This window comes from Lottia gigantea, assembly GCF_000327385.1.
Source record: "Lottia gigantea unplaced genomic scaffold LOTGIsca_32, whole genome shotgun sequence".
NCBI lineage: Eukaryota > Metazoa > Mollusca > Gastropoda > Lottiidae > Lottia > Lottia gigantea.
In genome coordinates this window covers 2,347,766-2,360,998 of record NW_008709073.1, presented here as the reverse complement: position 1 = coordinate 2,360,998, position 13,233 = coordinate 2,347,766, and the positions used below count along the sequence as shown (strand labels likewise).

The following is a 13,233-nucleotide window of genomic DNA, read 5'->3' as shown; positions in this document are numbered from 1 at the left end:
GTTGAGAAGCTATTTGAAAATTCTGCTTTTAATGTTGCGAAATGAAAAGAATTTCTGCTGTTGTTGAGTAAGTAAGCTTGGTAATATGGTAGCTTCTTGCTTTATACAGTAAGGGTGTTTTCCTATTACAGTGAAAAAGGAATTTTGAAACTCATTCTGAGGGTAAATTCAATAATTGCCTTTAATTTTGAGTAATTCTTTTTTTTATTTTCAGGCAGTCAACTTAGCTTTAAAGGACCAACAAAATGTCTGGAACTGGAAGAATTCAGATTAAATGGGATCCAAAGAATTTGGAAATTCGTACCAAATCAGTAGAAAAGACATTAGAACCATTAGTCACACAGGTAAGAGTTGTTGTTGAAAGCACCCTCCCTAAAACAGTTTCGATGGCTCCAACTCAGCTAACTATCGTCTTTTTGCCTGGCTTGGAAGAGTCCACTTTTAGTATGTTTTTAGGCTATACTGTGCTGAAATTGAACCTGAATGGGAAGAAATTGTTTTTTTTCAAATTGAACTGTTATTAAGTTATTTATAGATTAGGTTTATGTAAACAGAAACAAGGAAAACTTTGTTAAAAACGTACAAATTTGAAAAGGACATTGCAGTGTCAACAAAACTTTATAGATTCATGTTCAATGGGAAAAAGTACTACCTTGCAGCTCGTGTTATAGAAGTCTGCATACATAGCCTCTTTTAATACTTGTATTTTTTTAGTTCTTATGTTTTTTTTCATTCTTTCTTCTTTAAGGTAACTACATTAGTCAATCAGAATGGCCCATCAAGAAAAAAGAGAGGTCGGTCTAAGAAAGCTCATGTATTGAGTGCTGCTGTCCAGAAAGCAACAGAACATTTTGTAAATAATGGTGAACAGATAGCTGAAGAATTTCCTGAAGTACAGAATGATATGTTAGATGCTATAGATGAAGTTAGAAGATCAGGTTAGTAAGACAATGCTATGGTTGGGTGTTATATTGTCAATAGTGTTAAAAGGACAGATATGCCATTTTTTTAAAGGGAGGGCGGGAGGTTGATTTTAGTCTTGAATATGTGATAGTCTTCAGAAGTACTAGAAATGTACGAAAATTGCATAAGTTCTTCAAAAATATCTCAAATTTCATATCCTATTTCTATAGTTGTCTTTTCTATGTATAGCAGTGTCACAAGAAAAGATGACTCGTCTTTTTAACTTTCAACGCAGATAATTATGAATACATATTCAATTAGACAGTGAACAATATTACTGATTAGCTCAGCTAAAAAATTTCTGTTTCTGAGATCAAGGTATGTTCGATAAAAAAAAACGGCATATCTGTCCTGTTAAATGCTTGGTAATATTACTTGACACTATCCTGGCTCTTGTTTTATGGAAACAGGTCCTTAAGTGATCTTATGGCTTAAGATGTCTTTTTGTTGTTTTTTAAACTAGTATTTCACATATACAATGGTTAATTCTTTCCTATTGTTCACACTATTGAAAACAGTAAAAACATTTTTTTTTTTACCTTTGTCAATCATAGGTGAGGAGATGCATGAAGCATCCCAAGAATTTGCAGCTGATCCGTGTTCATCTGTTAAACGTGGTAGTATGGTACGAGCTGCTAGAGCATTATTATCAGCTGTTACTAGGTTGTTGATATTAGCTGATATGGTAGATGTTCATCTTATTATGCAGTCACTGAATAATGTGAGTTTTCTGTCTTTATTTTGTCAAACCTGATACATAATGTACTACAGTATAATGAAAAAAGTAACTTATTTTATCATTGATGATTTAAAATTTGATGTGAACTTTGACAAAAAACTCATTACCCTGCTGCCAGTAGCAAAATGGCTACAACAACATTGTTGGCAATGTTCCAAATATGTTGTCACCTAATGATATGTTCTCACCTAAAAAAAAAATGGATGCCTTTTTCTTCAAATACATTTGTGAAGTGGAAACATTTCCCTTTATTTTGATGTTTACTGATTTACTGTGAAACATGAACTATCAGAAGAACTTAGCAAATTTTCAAAGTCAGTTTATTTATTGTTCTCTTTCTGAATGATTTCAGGTTGGAGATAATCTAAATGATATCAGAAATGCTACAAGTCAAGAAGAACTAATGGAAAGATTTAAAGATTTCCATAAAAGTTTAAATGAGCTATCAGATAGAGCTGCCAAACGACAAGCTGTAAGTGTTTCTCTTCTCCTTACAGTGTCAGATGTGTATTGTTCAATCTATGTAGCTATTCTGCTGAACTTTTACATATTTTTACTATGTTGCAGTGTAGTGATAAATTTTGTATTAGAGACTTGGGTCATAGATATTCATGATGTCAACATGATTTCATTTAAATTCTCTGCCTCCTACTGGATAAAGTGAAACATGGTCCAATCTAAATCCAAAGCCATCATCTTTGCAGTAATCCCTTAGGAGATTTCTGAAATGTTGACCTAAAATGGGGTTGACTGCAGTGATTGAAGATTTAACTCTTTGCCAACCATCTTACATATTTCAGGATTTGAAAGATCCACGAAGAAGAGATGATTTAGCTGCTGCTAGAGCAGTCTTAAAGAAGAACAGTATGATGTTATTAACTACATCTAAGGTCATTATTAAATTCATATGGATTCAATTACAATCTGTCTTACAGTGGGAACAGATGTTCATCTATATTTAGGGAGAATTTTTAACAGTAGAGCTACAGTGCAACAGAAACTACCTTAATTTGAGGTGCTTTGAACAACATGTTGTAAATTCAACCATATGCACAAAACAAAAGTTTCTATTTTTATCATGCTACCAGCAGGCAGAAGAGAGTAGGCTATATTAGCTAATGGTCCACTATCTTTACAGATATATGAATTATCGTGTTCTATGTTGTAGGCATATGTGCGTCATCCTGAACTAGCTGCTGCTCGTAATAACAGAGATTATGCTTATAAACAAGTTTGTGATGCTGTAGAGAAAATATCTAACATCACTCAAGCTACAGGTCATTCTGAAGCTCATCCATTTGAAGGTCCTGGTGAATTGGCTGCTGCTTTAGATGAACTTGATGTATGTATTGTAATGTATTTGTAGCTCTTATCATTGAATGACAACTGAATCTGTCCATGGAGTATAACGTCTACTTCAATTGAAACAGTGAATGTACTCACAAGTGTTGTCTTCATTAAAATTTACTTCAACTCTTTACTAAGCTTTCATTTTACCATTGCATGTTTGTCTAAAAGAGCTTTGCTGGATTTTATTAGGCGATTTAACTCAAAAAAGATTTAAAAATCTAAATTAATACTGCCATTTGGCTTGGTACTTTTTGCAAATATTTTGTCAAATGTGTAGATAGCAAAGCTGGCTGGCCACTGATAGCCTCAGTTTCAAATTGATTGTTTGCAATGGAAATTTTCTATTTCATCTGGTGTTTTTCAGCAAAAGATAATTATGGATCCATTGAATTATAATGAAGTGAGGAGTAGAACTGCGTTAGAAGAAAGATTAGAGAGTATTATTAGTGGAGCAGCATTAATGGCTGACTCATCATGTACAAGAGATGAGAGACGTGGTCGAATTGTACAAGAATGTAATGCTGTTAGACAGGCTCTACAAGATTTGCTGACTGAATATATGAGTAATGTAAGTAATGTAATGTAAACTTTTAGTTTGAATTCAGCCGTTCTAAAATTTGAAAGGATTTTTTTTTATCACAGTTACATGTACATGTATGATAAACTTGTCCTTGTTTTTTTATGATTTGGGAAATTTGAATAAAATACAGGTTTGGATACTTCATTTGTTGTTGTATTTTTCTAGGAGTGACTCTATTCTCCATTCATGATCTGACTGAATTGTTTGCTCACCTTTGAACATGTTTTTGATTGGTTAGCTTAAGGACTCAAAGAAGAATTTCTTCAGATCTTGAATGGAAAGTATTGTAACCCAGAGAAAACAAAACATTTTGATATTTATTTTAACTTGTAAGATTGTGTATGGAGATACCATTGATTAAACCTCCCACTTCATTCACGCTCTCTGTATTCTAGATTTAGTAGCTTTTCCTTCCAAAGCTTCTGTTATATTTCTGTACAAATCTGTTCACTTTTGCAAATTGTCTGAATTCAACTTATATCTTTTGTTTCCATGACAACAGTGTAAGAAACCAGCAGCAAAGAAGAAACAGGTACAACTTGTCATGATAGAAATAGTTTGCATCAAACATTCTTTTCAATCAAATTTTTGTCATGTTTGTTGCATGGTTGAGTTTCATCTCGGTTCTAACAAAACATTATTTTGTAAAAAAAAAAACCTATTTCATGGTGTGTTCAAACCCCAAAAATTAACAAAATATTTCAAAATCGATAGCAGCATGACCTGAAATCATTCATAAGGTTTTTGTCATTGTTTCATTATCCTTTCTTTCAATTTGTCCCTGAATGAATATCCCTCACTTGATTTTGTTTTTAAATATCTTTAGCTATTTTCTCAAGTTTTTGTGTGATATTTATTTTTGTCAATGTCTCTTGATGTTTAAAAATTATTGTTGTTTCAAAAAAGTGAATGTTCTTCAATTTTTCTGCATTCTTCTTCTTGTTCCATCAATTCAGTTTATGCCGAAATGAAATCATTTGCTCAAAGCTTAATGGCATAAAGAATGAATTTCAGCTTTGTGGGACAGGTGTTAGAGAAGAAAAAATTCTGACTTCTGGTTATTAAATTCTCATACTTTCCAATGCAGATCTAAAAGCAGAAATTACGCATATTGGAACATCATTAGTAATGACTACATGTGAAATATTAAGAGGCTCGTGAAGTAGCAATGAAGATAAATTTTTCATACATTTTTGCTTCATTGTACAAAAACAGTTTAGTTTATAATTGTCATAAGCAAACAGAATAGCAGATAAGCAGTAAACCTGCAACAAAACTCCATATTGATATAGAAATATTAAATCATAACCTGAAGCATGTTGCAATCTTCAGATTATTGATAGATTCTATTTTTTTTCTTTAATATTAATGATACAATATTGGATGTCTTGATGAAATGTACTATTGGTATATTTTGTAGGCTGGAAGAAAGGAACCATTAGAATCACTAGATACAGCTATAGATAATATGTGTAAAAAAACACGAGATCTACGTAGACAGGTCAGTTGGTTATATTTTACATTCAGATACAGAAATTCATGACACACGTTTGGTGAAATACTGACAGGGCTAACAAAGAAAGATACATGTGAACCTGTTTTTCTTTGATAATATTTTGAATTTTTGTGAAATCGTTTGTGCCCCTACATCTGCTATCCAGAAAATTACCCTAGGGTTGGGACTATACAAGAAGATATTGTATAACTATACAAGACAGATATAAGTATTAAAATTGCTTGCCTTTTAAATCCCAAAATACTGTACTCAGTCTCAGTCCATTTTTGACAAATTGCAATTGGAAGATGTATCAATGTATACTTTCCTTGTGGCATATTATCTATGATTGGTGCTGCATTTCGATGTACCAGGAATGTCATTTGATGGTTATTCTTGAAAGAAATGATAGCCTTGTAGCGTTGTATCTATTACAACTTTTTCAGCGACTCTCTCTATAAAGAAATTTATTTGTATATTTACAGTTACGTAAAGCGGTAGTAGATCATGTATCAGACACGTTTCTAGAGACTAATGTACCGTTATTAGTACTAATAGAAGCTGCTAAAGCAGGTGATGAGAAAGGTGTAGAAGAATATGCTCAAGTATTTGCTGAACATGCTAATAAACTAGTTGAGGTAAGTCAGAGATGTAAGAAACCTTTTTTCGGTTACAGAGATAATACTGTGACTTCTATTTAAAAGCACAGAAAATGGCTAATTTCTCTATAAGTCACCATTTGGTACCATTTTTGAAGTTTTTTTGTTCATTTCCAACAGGTTGCTAATTTAGCTTGTTCTATGTCTAACAATGAAGAAGGAGTTAAAATGGTGAGAATGGCTGCTGGTGAAATAGATTCATTGTGTCCACAGGTTAGTACATGTTCAATTTAAAGGAGCACCTTTTCTTTCCCTTTTTGACCAGTCATACCTTAGTTTCAGATACAGGAATTATTTTAGCTTACATAATCAGTATAAAAGTGTTCACAGCTCATCATTGAAATTTGAGCCTTCAAATCCATGTGTATCCATAATTATTCACGTTTGAAAGTTAAAAATTTGACTCGAGACTATGCCATATATAGAAAACACATATACAGGAATAGACAGTGAAATTTCTAGTTTGAGGTATATTTGAAGGGATTATGCTTTTTTCATGCGTTTTAGTTTTTCTTAAGACTATTATAGCACAATAAAGACCCAAAGCAATCCCCGAAAATGCCGACTGTTCCCCTTTGAGTCTGATTAAAATAAAATGCCAACATCATATACCCTGAACTCCAAGTGATAAGACTAAAATTGTATACTATTCTGTCAAAAAGAAATATTAAACACTGATTAATGGTAATATCAATAAAAAAAGTTCTTGGAGTAAAAAGCTTGAAATCATGTTAACAGTTACAATCTGTTCAGCAATAGGACATTGAACTGGAGATAAATTGCCTCTTTCTATCCTGTACCATGATTATTTTTTTTTCTGTTAACCAGGTGATCAATGCAGCTAGAGTTTTAGCAGCCAGACCAAGATCTAAACCAGCACAAGAGAATATGGAGATATTTAAAGAGACATGGGAAAAACAAGTCAGATTATTAACAGAAGCTGTAGATGATATAACAACTATACATGATTTCTTAGCTGTCTCAGGTAGGATAGTTTTAACAATCGGTATCACTTTCCAGAATGAAAACCTGACATCTTGTTCATCTTCAATTCAATTCACATGAGTGTTAATAACCTCATGTACCACTATTATTGTAAGAGTCTCTAGGACATTTAGATGAAGTGCGTGAAACTTTACATGACATCATTTGCTTGGTTACATGTTAGAAATTGTGGTCGTGGGTTCTTAACATGGGTCTTTGAATAAGTCATCTTTCCTCATTATTCCAGTTGACCCAGCTGTAAATGAGTATGGGAAAGACAATCTTGATATTATAGTTAATTTCTGTCTTCAAAGTTCTTTAGTTGATTTAATCAATGTTATAATATTCTTGTTTCAAATGCCCAAATTTTCAAAATATCCTCATAAAAGTGTTCATTATCTAACTTTGTAACATCTGAAGTCATCACTCATTGGCATATTTGTACCTTTCAGAGAATCATATCCTAGAAGATGTCAATAGATGTGTTATAGCTTTACAAGAAGCTGATGCTGATACTCTTGATAGAACAGCTGGAGCTATACGAGGACGTTCAGCTAGAGTTGATAATGTTGTCTCTGCTGAAATGGATAATTATGAACCTGGTTTATATACAGAACGTGTCATGGAGGCCGTCACCATGTTAAGAGAACAAAGTAAGTAGTTATTTAAGTCTTGAATAATGAACTATTATGGTGATATCAATAAACTGGTGCCAAGGTGGTACAAGGTGCCCAACAAGGTGCTACCTGAAAAAGCAGCTCAGCCAATGTTTCCATATAAATGTAACTGCATATGGCGTATTATCTATTTCCTATGTTTCTGCTTGTTATTTCTTATCAAAAAAAATGAAAATTTAACAAAATAAAAAAAAATTCATGGGATACACTTTTGGTACAGAATAAACAAAAATGGCTACTACAGTGTTGGCAATGTTCCAAATAACTTGTCAACTGAATGACTATACATAACATGTAATTAAATGATGTTAATTTCTTCAGCAATATCTGAACATTGGCATCTCTTCTACTTGGACATCATCAACTTTTTTTCCCCAAGATACAATTTGACTAAAATCGATTCACAAACTTATTTCTATCTGATTCTAGTTATGCCTAATTTTGCCGAGAAGGTCGAAAATGCTGTAGATTCATTAGCTAGTAATAAACAGAAAGATATAGATGAGAATGAGTTTATAGAAGCTAGTAGATTAGTCTATGATGGTGTTCGAGACATCAGACAAGCTGTATTGATGAACAGAGTAAGTTATTTATATTGTTATCTTTATGATATGAGTGCTAACAGGACAGGGTTAAATTTAGATTGAAATATTTGATTAGCAATTCATCACACTAAATTTCAGTTGTGGCTAATGGAGTTAAATTTTGATTCAAAAATTTGATTTAATTTAAAACTTTCCAGTTAAGACTTCATATCGATCTGGCCAATGATGTTAGTTTCTTATCTTAAGGTAATAGAGAGTTGCCGCTTATTTCTAGACTTAGCAGAAGATTTTTAAGAAAAATATATTGACAGCCCCGTCACCAGAAATGAATTGGTGCTGGGGTTCTGATTTTGTACTCAGATGATTGGAAGAATTAAAGACCCAGAGGACTCATTTCTGACAATTTTAGGGTGCCAAGACACTGTAAATGAATCAATCTCTGCTGAACTGAGTCTAATTTTCACTTGCTGGGGCCCAGCCTCCACGGACCCCACCCTAACGACGAGATTGTATATTGATTTGAGTTGCAGATTGTTCTGATAAATTTTTTGATTAATTATAAGAAATATTGGATCATAAACTGTGACGTCTTGAAAAATCTTGTTTGGTACCTGGATTTTCCTTGATAAATATCTCTATTTGTTTTTTGCTAATGTGGCTTTTTTCATGGCTATCTGTTGTATATTTGTAGAGTGCAGCAGAATATGATTCTGATAGTGAAATAGAATATGAGGAAGATTATGAAGGATATTGTAAGTCTTTAGATAAAAATTTTGTTGAAAATTTGATCCCGTCTTTCAGAATTCGAAATTGAATCGAAAAATTTTAAATTGAAAAAAGAAGCCTCATGAAAAGCAACGTCAATGTTTATTAATATTTCAGCAAGTGTAGCTGACTTCGATAATGAAAAGAGTGACAGAGCTTTTATGAGACAGCTACCAGAAGAAGAAAAATTGAAGATTCAAGAAGAAGTTGAAGAGTTCCGATTAGAAAAGCAGAAGTTAGATTTTGAAGTGGCTAAATGGGATGACAGTGGTAATGATATCATTGTATTGGCTAAACAGATGTGTATGATAATGATGGAGATGACAGACTTTACAAGGTTAGTGAGGACCACTTCGTTGTTTGTCTGGAGGTCAAATTAGAAGCTAAACCCTGTAATAGACTTCTTTCAAGATACCTGCTATAAAATCATTGGGGAACTGGTCTGCTTTCAAATGATATCACTCTGATTGCTTATTGGATGGTATTCTCCATTTTCTTTAGAAAAACTCAAGAATGGTCACTGTAGCCATGGTTACCATCTTTGAAGACTCTTAGTACCTCTTTTCTATGTGTGGATGTCATTGCTACCTTGTTTCGAGCTCCAAATATGTCAGACTTTTGGATTATGCATTAATGCCTGCTTTTGTGAATATTTAACATATTCTTGATGAAAGAAACCATCAATGTTGCACTAGAAATTTAAAGTTTTTGTAAATCAGTCAGAAAGGCCTTTCTCTTTATGCTATTGTAAAATCTTTATTTTGTCACTAATGTTGGTATATTACTAATGCAGAGGTAGAGGGCCATTAAAAAGCACCATGGATGTTATTAATGCTGCTAAGAAGATTTCGGAAGCTGGATCTAAATTAGATAAATTAGCTCAAGAAGTTTCTAGCAAGGTATTATTTCTCAGTAATATTTTCTCAAAAAGTTCCTTGAACCAAAATATTATTTTCTTTAATAATTTTGCTTTTGTCATCTCAAAACTCAAATTTTGAGTTTCAACAGTTTTATTTGTTTAATATTTCAGTGTCCAGATTCACAGTCTAAGAAAGATTTAGAGTCGTATATGCAACGTATAGCTTTATATTGTCATCAGTTGAATATTACTAGTAAAGTTAAAGCTGATGTACAGAGTGCTAGTGGTGAACTCATTGTTTCTGGGGTAAGTGACAATTTATTATTGACTGTATTATGTCATGTTCAAATTGTGGCTCATTCAGACTTTCATAAACTGTTCACATTTTCTCATTGGTTGGTGTAAATTAGATCATAATGTACCAAACATTACTACCTATAATATAGACATGCCAAGTTCACAAAAGAAATGAACTGGAGGTGCAAGAATATTTGGAAAATGAGCATGTCCCACATTGAACTCAAGTTCAATTGAGTTATGTTGATGTGAACTCATTTGATGAGTTAAAAAATGACAAATTGGTCTATTAATGATAAATAACGGTTCAAATTTGAGTATTTTCATATAGCCCATTTAAATAATATACTTGAAATAATATGCATCCAAAGTTTTCAATTCACTTGAAATTTGGCCTGAAATGTTGGGGTAAAGTCGTTCTATAAAAACTATTTGTTTGTTATTTCAGTTGGATAGTGCTACATCATTGATTCATGCTGCTAAGAATTTAATGAATGCTGTAGTATATACAGTAAAAGCTTGTTATGTTGCTTCCACTAAGGTATGTATCAATATATAACATTGCTATTTTAATCAAAACTGTTTTATGCACGTTTTTCTTTAAATCTTTTTAATGAAGGATGGTTAGAAATAAATTCATACTATTGTCCTAAAAATCCTAATCTTCACTAATTTTCTTTTCAGTATCCCAAATCAGGAGTGAAACATGTAAGTAATTTTTTTTTCAATGGTTCAGTTGAACTGTTAGCAACTTGTCTCTCAATGGTTTAGATGAACTATTAGCAATTTGTCTTTCTTTCAATGGTTCAGATGAACTATTAGCAATTTGTCTTTCTTTCAATGGTTCAGATGAACTATTAGCAATTTGTCTTTCTTTCAATGGTTCAGATGAACTATTAGCAATTTGTCTTTCTTTCAATGGTTCAGTTGAACTGTTAACAATTTGTCTATGTAAAAATATTACAAGAAATAGATACACACACACTGCACCTTGATGATTATACACAGCAATTATTAGTGGTCTGAATCTATATGCTGAATAATCTGTAAGAGAAAATATAACAGTCATTTCATGGGATGACAACACAAGCCAATTTCCCAGAATAAAGGTTCTAGAATTCCTTTCAAATCGGTTGTAGAACAGGACATTTGATTGGTTGATTACTTTAATGACCTAGAACAGCAAGGTGAAAATTATTGACTGTTTTTCAGACACCAGTGGTATTATGGAAGATGAAAGCTCCTGCTAAGAAACCCCTAGTTAGAAGAGAAGATCCTAATGAGTTAACAGCTAAAGTAAGAAAAGGTGCTGCTAAAGAAAGAATTGAACCCATTAAAGCTCTGAGTGAATTCCAAGAAATAAATTCTGATAGTTTCTGTTAAGGAATGACTGTAGGCCAAGGTAGAGGACCAAGATCTGATCAAGTTGAAGTCATTTGTTATTATTGTATTATTATATATCAAAATCATTTGACTGTTTCTAAGAAATAGTGCAATTTGTATCCTTATTTGTGCTTTTGTTTACCCAAGCGAATTTTAATATTTCTATTTTCAATCTTGGTTGTTAACCTTTTGAATTCAAGGTGTCAGAATATATAATGGTATCTCTTTATTTTTGGTTGTAATTTTAACCTTTTGAACTCTGGGTTCATACCCATACCATGAACTCAAAGTTATATAATAGTCTTTGTGTATGATATTGCACTTGTAAACTTATAAATTATTTAATTTAGGTGTGTTCAAAGGGTTAATGAAATAATTGAGTTATTTTTTTTTTTAAGTTTCAAATAATAGATGGAGATAATGAAATGAACAATACATCCATATATATATATCAGCTTTCATAGTAAACATATATTGTTATCATTGTAGTTGATCAAATCAAATTATCATTTATCTTGACTTTCTTCCAAATATTAGAAATGAATAAGATTTCTATTAATGTAATTTTAAAGAGGTTGACAACGTCACTAATCGAGAAGGAATGCCATCAAACACTTAGTTTAAGTGGAATAAGAGGAACCACGGACATCTGTTTGAAAATTGGAATCGTGGAAATCAATGCTATCAGGGTCCCAGATACACAATTAAATTATTGTTAGAAAACTTTAGGACTTTGTTATTCGTTTCTTTCTATTTGGGGCTTCTAAGCTCTAAATTTTTTTTATTCTAGAGTAAAAATTTGAAATCATTTGTGCTAGTAATCAATTTGTGTTCATATCAATGCTTTTTGTAGGTTGTGTCTAAGAAATATTTGTGTAGCATGTTATTTTTTTGTAATTTTCTATGTGAATACTAGAATAGATGAGATATATTTATAATATTTAACAAGAGAATGTATATATAGCATTGTACATATCAAATATACATTTTATTTAGATAACTATATATGACATCTTACTTTTTGAAGGTAGCTTCAGTCTTCTAATTCTCACCTTTGATGCAATAAGCTGACACTGCATTCTATAAAACAAATTGGATACATCAACTTAGTACTATCGATCCAAACCACAAAACGAAATCCAAAATCTAAAACAAAATATCGGCGAAACATTTGTAGCAGCTAATGAACTTTTCACATGAGGAAGTATATCAATTTAAGCAGTTGTCTGAAGATCGCATAGCGTGAAACTCTGAGTAACAACATGATTCAAGTTCTGTTTTAATAATTCTAATTAAAGTTCATCTGAACCTCATTATGAAGACTTAACTAGTATTTTTGAGCTTGTGAGATCAAAGGTTGGAAATAAAAAACTCATACTACCTTTCATATTAAGCAAGATAACTATATTATAGAGACTTTTAATTGTACATCCAAACACATTTTTAAACATATTTAGCTCTGTTTATATAGATATAGGTTCATTTAGCACAGCTGGCAGTTTTTTACAATATAGGTTTAATTTAAAATATTTTTAGTTCTTGAGGGAGCAAAAAGGTGTATGTGAACAAGGCTTTAAGGCTTAAAACATCTTATTTTCAAAACCTTGTCTTGTTCACAACATTGAAGCAGTTAAAAAATATGCCTTTTTGGAGACAATGCACATAAACAGCCTGTAACAATGCCTTAGGCTCTATTTTGATGCTGCAAAATCGTAGAGTGTTCAAATATTCAACAAAAATGTGCACACTATTTTGTTAGTGAATTTTAGAATTGGTTGTGAAGTAATTACAATGGCATTAAAGTTGGTTGTTGTTATAAAAAAAGCATATGATTTGGTTGTAAGTCAATAATTTACATTTATAATTTTATTTACATTATACAAGATCATTATCAATTGACATTTCAATTCATGCTTCATCTATTTCTGTCTGTATAA

General features: G+C 31.9%; 1 protein-coding gene across 1 annotated transcript; it reads left to right on the top strand.

Moving 5' to 3' along the window:
• Nucleotides 1–245: 245 nt before the first annotated feature.
• On the top strand, nucleotides 246–11,296 carry LOTGIDRAFT_178587 (hypothetical protein; the record flags this gene model as incomplete). The annotated part of the gene is made up of 19 exons (XM_009058084.1): nucleotides 246–344; nucleotides 749–938; nucleotides 1,518–1,684; nucleotides 2,055–2,174; nucleotides 2,503–2,592; nucleotides 2,871–3,044; nucleotides 3,417–3,620; nucleotides 5,053–5,133; nucleotides 5,613–5,765; nucleotides 5,907–5,999; nucleotides 6,615–6,771; nucleotides 7,223–7,423; nucleotides 7,877–8,028; nucleotides 8,904–9,094; nucleotides 9,551–9,656; nucleotides 9,788–9,922; nucleotides 10,362–10,454; nucleotides 10,598–10,621; nucleotides 11,126–11,296. 19 exons carry the CDS (start codon nucleotides 246–248, stop codon nucleotides 11,294–11,296), a joined length of 2,601 nt encoding a protein of 866 aa, XP_009056332.1.
• Nucleotides 11,297–13,233: the final 1,937 nt, after the last annotated feature.